At 42.0% G+C, this 5,990-nt stretch overlaps 1 protein-coding gene across 1 annotated transcript in view; it reads right to left on the bottom strand.

Annotated features, from left to right (window-relative positions):
* Window positions 1-1,947: 1,947 nt before the first annotated feature.
* The window catches only part of Stard7 (StAR-related lipid transfer (START) domain containing 7), a 32,938-nt gene continuing 28,895 nt past the window's right edge, over window positions 1,948-5,990 (bottom strand). Inside the window, exon 7 of the mRNA XM_013019723.1 lies at window positions 1,948-3,727. Coding sequence (XP_012875177.1) covers window positions 3,543-3,727 — 185 coding nt within the window. The 3' untranslated portion in view covers window positions 1,948-3,542. The remainder of the gene's footprint in view (window positions 3,728-5,990) is intronic.

Raw genomic sequence — 5,990 nt, forward strand, 5'->3', positions numbered from 1 at the left:
AGGAGGCTGAGATCTGAGAATCACGGTTCAAAGCCAGCCTTGGGCTGGAAAGTCCATGAGACTCTGATCTCCAATAAATCACTAGAAAACCAGAAGTGGCACTGTGGCTCAAGCGGTAGAGCTCACCTTGAGCTGAAGGGCTGAGGGACAGCGCCCAAGCCCAGAGTTCAAGCCCCATGACTGACACACACACACACACACACACACACACACACACACACAAAGTAGATGGTAAATTTGGTCATTTGTTAGTTATCTACACACACACAAAGCAGATGGTAAATTTGGTCATTTGTTATCTATTTTTTAAAAAAATGCCTAAGTACATTTGCAGATCACAGCTAGCTATAAGGTTATAAAAGGAGATGAGACCATGAGCAGCCCAAGTTGTATGTGCATTGCTGAAATTACTTCCTACATTTAAGATTACTTTCATCTACACCCTATCAATTTTTAAGACTTTTAAATGTATTAGAAATTATAGATGTCATTTCATGAAGAATAGTTTCATTATGAAAATGGCAAGCGGGGGGGGGGGGGAGTGGGGAGTGGGGGGGAAATGAGGCATAGGTGCTGTCCGTTAGCATTTTCTGTGTAAGGCTGGTGCTCTGCCACTTAGACCACAGCTCCATTTCTGCCTTTTTGTTGGTTAATTGGAGTTACTCAGGGGCTTTCCTGACTGGGTAGCTTTGAACCATAATCCTCATAGCTCAGCTTCCTGAATACCTAGGATTACAGACGTGTACCACCCATGTCTGGTCATTATGGGAATTTTTAGACTTCTGTCCCAGACCAAGCTGAATAGACTTCAACATATTTTCAGAATATTATTTCAAGATGTCCCCAAGAATAGCACCATCTCATCTCCATAATAATCCATGTGTCATTGGGAGTGGTATACATCCTTAAGTTTTCAGGCGAAAAATGACATTGTAGTTTCATTCAGGAAACAGCACTCAACTACTAAAAGAGGAAAAACTCAATCAACCGGTCATTATACTGAGTGGAAGTGGGGGAAGAGTAAGATACATAAAACTTAACAAGAATGAGCTGGATGTGGCTCACTCCTGTAATCCTAGCTACTCAGGAGGCTGAGAACTGAGGATTACAGTTTGAAGCCAGTCCAGGCAGGCAAGTTCATGAGGTCTTTTCCAATGAACTACTTGAGCTGTGGCTCAAGTGATAGAACGCTAGCCTTGAGCAAAAAAGCTCAGAAACAGCACTCAGGTCCTGAGTTCAAGCCCCAGGACCAGCATACATACACATAATCATTTGAGCAAGACCCTGAGTTCAAAGCCCAATGTTATTTTCCTTTCAGGTGATCACTGGAGGGCTAGGGCCTCCAGTGACAAGTCCGCTGGAATAGGGGGAAGCTATGCACTTTAGAGTGAAGAGTGTACTGTATAGGCATGTATGCCTACACAATTCCACCAGACATGCTTGTCTGATCACCTTGTGTTTCCTATGGGCACAATTATATACAAACCCCAAACTCATGCTGTGCTCTTAAACCTCTAGAACAAATTTGGGTTCTGACAGAACTAACTCCCTGTAAGCCAACTGACCTTCCACCAGGCTTTTCTGCCAAAGAACCTGGATTGCCCTTTTCAACCAAGGTCTCTACTAAAACCTGGTTCCTGCCCAAGACCCTCCTGGATTTTACTACTGCAAAGCACTACCATTTTCTCAACCAAGGTTATGTATGAGTTAGTAGACCAAGATACTGAAATAGGAGGTTTATTTACAGTTGTCAAGATGATCATTTGGAAAGGGCCTAGTCATGAAAAAAGTGGCCAGCTTTATATGTCAGCCATAATCTGCCAAAAAAGAGGTTTTTCCCCAAGGCAACTCAAGTAGTGCTCCTTTCAACTTTACTCAGGATGAAATGGTAAACCCAACACACAAGATCTTCCCACTACCATTTGTCCACAGGCAAAAACTCCTTTGTACCAATCTTTATGTATTTATTCACACATTTGATAAAAAGATCACAGTTAAGAGCAAAATCATTACAATGACATAACTGTACAGAATCCAATTACTGTAAGTCAGAAGATGAGGCAGCCACAACTACTTAGCACCTGTGTAGACTCTCACACACACAACTGTTCACAACCACAGGCGCTAAGTTCACACATGACCCAGAGAATTTTCTCTGGTTTCTGTCAGGTCCCAGGGGAAAGAAATGGTGATAAAAAGATGCCAGACTGCTCAATGCAACTCTGCTCTGCAAAACAACTCCGAGAAGAGACAAAACACTGGGGCTTTCATTGTTTCCTTGGCACATAAGTGAAAAAACAACTAGAAGGTCAAGGAGGTGTTTAATTAGTCTCAGGTTTAGATTCCTTTCAACACCACAACAGGATAGCAAGCAGGAAAAAAAGAAGAAACTCCAGAAAAAAAGGAGGAGGATTTAAAATTTGATCCCCATTCTCCCAAAAGACTGTGCATGACTACAAGGAAAACTAGTGAGGCCAAGCAGTAAGTACCATCTGGTACCATCCCAACAGTGTGGCCTGCTTTTGTTTCAGTTCTGAAGAGGGAAGGAAAATCTTTTTAAAGGAAGAAACCACATTCCCACTGTACTGAGTTTGAGGCATGACTGCATCCGTTCATCCACACAGCTTGCCTACAGTTCTGAAAGCTCTGAGGAGGGGTGCAGCCTACATTTCTTTTGCATTTAGCCTTCTGAGGACAAGTCAATTCAGTAGCTGGGAAAATGCCTGAACCAAAACAATGTATTTTCTAATCAGAATAACTTTGGCGAGAAAGTGTTCAATTCCCCCAAGGCCTTTTTAATAGAAATATTAAAAAATTAAATGTGATTTTTTTTGTGTGCATTTCACTGACCCTGACAAAGGAACTAGTGATACAGAAAGCTGTTGTCTAAAAGGGCTCATTTCTAGTGTTCTTGGCAAATGGCTAAGGCTGGCAAAGAAGCAATGATCCAAAGAATATAGCTTTGAGTGGGGTGGTATTCTGCAAGAGGAGAAATTTCTTGGTAAAAACTTCATGTCCCTAAGGATAAAAGGTGAGGACAAGGCACTTAATATGGCCAAGTATCATTCACACCCATTCACACTAGACCTGTTACCAAGAGTACTCCCAGTGACCCCCTCATAAGAAATGACCAGCCAACCACACCTTCCAGGCGACTTGCAGAATGGAAGGAAATCCAAGCACTGCACAACCAATGGTAAGATATGGAATGTCAGCAAGGAAACTACTTGGAAGAAGCAGATGGAAGTCATCCCCTTCTGGCCTGAGGTGAAAGGTTTGTTCCAGACTAGCTCGGAGAAACACTGAACCTCAAAATGGTTAGCCTGAGAATTTGACAATGTCTCCACAATGCTGCCTTCTCTGTTTGCTAGAGAGCAATAAGGGCTCTGAATAAGATCAAGACTCCAGTTAGTGAATTATCCTGCATTGGTGGTTACAGCAGACACCTTCTTCTAATACATGTGGCTTGTCCCCGTTCTGTAGCAGTGATAAGGGACTGAGACAGGGTTAGAAGTATCTGTCTATCCTTATCCCAAAGTCTTTCAGGCATATTCAATCTGAGCAGGGCTATGACTACCCTCAGTCTTCCGCTCAGAGGACTGGGAAGTGGCCTTGGCCTCACTGTTCATTTCTAGAGGCTTAGCCGCGATGTAGTCCTTCACTTTGATCTCCATGTTCTTGGCTTTCAGAGTGGCTGTGTGAAGCTTCTCCAGGAAATCTGGCATGCCTGTAAGGAGATGGAGAATCCAGTTAAGCCGACATACAATGGCAGGCTCAACAAGGGAAGACTGTCTTCTGATCATGGGAAACCTGTTCTTCCTTATGAAGACAACAGCCTGAATGACCTTGGTGTGATAACTGCCTCCCAAATTGCATCCACATATATGGGTTGTGCAAACTATCTGTGATTGCTGATCCTTTGATACTGATTAGGCCGCTTAAATCCCAAAAAGATTGAAAAATAATCATTTATCAGGACACACTTCTACCACCCTCCTTTGAGTAGCAGATTATGTATATGTATGAATACAGTATAATGAGCTGGACACCAGTGGCTCATGCCTATAATCTTAGCTACTCAAAAGGCTGAAGCTGGGCTGGAAAGATGGCTCAGTGGTAGAGCGCTTGCCTTGCATGCCTCAGGCCCTGGGTTCGATTCCTCAGCACCACATAAGCAAAAAGAAAAAAGCCAGAAGTGGTGCTGTGGCTCAAGTGGTAGAGTGCTAGCTTTGAGCTAAAGAGCTGAGGGTCAGTGCCCAGGCCCAGAGTTCAGGCCTCACGACCGGACCAAAAAAAAAAAGGCTGAAGCTTGAAGGATGGAGGTTTAAAGCCAGCCCAGCAGAAAACAAGCAAAATGCTATATAGATGTATGGATACTATTACTGGCATTACTATTACAGATGTATGTTATCTCAACAAGCAAAATGCTATATGGATGTATGGTTCAAATGGTAGAACACCATCTATGAGCAAACAAGCCAATGAGAGCGCAACTCTTGGCCCTGAGTTTAAGGCCAGGAACCATCACATACACAAAAAAGAAAATAGCATAATGAAATCCATCAGAAATGGTAAAATGAGGAATGAAGAAGAGGAATAAATATAAATGGATTGACCTTCAGTGCTGGTGGCTTACACTTGTAATCCTAGCTACTTAAAAGGCTGAGATCTGAAGATCTCCGTTTGAATCCAGCCCAGACAGACTCTTATCTCCAATTAACCACCAAAAAGCTGGAGGAACAGCTGTGGCTCAAGTGTACAGCACAGCTGAGGGACAGGCTCCTGGCCCTGAATTTAAGCCCAAGTACCAGCACAAAAATAAAAACAAATGAATTTGATTAAAGTACATTAAATATGTATATTGTCAATATTATAATGAAACCTCTTTGTACAATAAATTTATGTTAATAAAATCTAAAAAGACTATCAAGCGACAGTAGGTCATGCCTGAGATCTAAGGATTGTGGTTCAAATCGAGCCTGGACAGGAAAGTCTGTGAGACTCTTATCTCCAATAAACCAACAAAAACTGCAAGTGGTACTGTGACTTAAAGTGGTAGAGTGCTAGCCTTGAGCAAAAGACCTTAGGAATAGCTCCAGGCCCTGAATTCAAGCCCCACGACTAACCAAAAAAAAAAAAAAAAAAAAACAGGCTGGGAAGGTGGCTCAGTGGTAGAGTGGTTGCCTTGCATGCATAAGGCCCTGGGTTCGATCCTCAGTACCACATAAGCAGAAAAAGCCAGAAGTGGCACTGTGGCTCAAGTGGTAGAGTGCTAGCCTTGAGCTGATGAGCTAAGGGACAACGCCCAGGTCCAGAGTTCAGGCTCCACACTGGCAAAAAAAAAAAAAAAAAAAACTTAAAAAGAGTAATAATTAAATTAAAAGGTGGGCAAATAAGATATGTACATGTCCAACAAGCACGTGAAATTATCTTCAACATCACTAACCACTAGGAAACTGCAGATCAAAATAAGATACTGCATCTTCTTAGATGGCTCTAATAAGATGATATAGGCCAATAACAAGTGTTGGAGACATAGAGAAACTAGAACTGTCATCAATTGGTGTTCAAGAGTATAGTCACTTTGGAAAAAATTAAAATTTTAGGCATTACTAAATATTTCTCCAAGATAAAAACATATATCTATATAAAATCTGTATATTTAAAGTATGGTATATTTTTATCAACAAAATAGATAATTCAACCATAAAAATAAAGTACTGACACGTGTTATATAACACTGATGAACATCAAAATAATGTGCTATGTGAAAGAAATACAGGCAAATCTAGAAAATAAGTAAGTGGTTGCCTAGGGCTAAGGACTCAAGTTAGATGATGCTGTCTAAGGTACAGAGTTTCTTCTGGGGGGGCTGGGAAGGTGGCTCAGTGGTAGAGCGCTTGCCTTGCATGCTCAAGGCCCTGGGTTCGATTCCTCAGCACCACATAAGCAAAAAGAAAAAAGCCGGAAGTGGCGCTGTGGCTCAAGTG

This window comes from Dipodomys ordii, unplaced genomic scaffold (assembly GCF_000151885.1).
Source record: "Dipodomys ordii isolate 6190 unplaced genomic scaffold, Dord_2.0 Scaffold47, whole genome shotgun sequence".
Lineage (NCBI taxonomy): Eukaryota > Metazoa > Chordata > Mammalia > Rodentia > Heteromyidae > Dipodomys > Dipodomys ordii.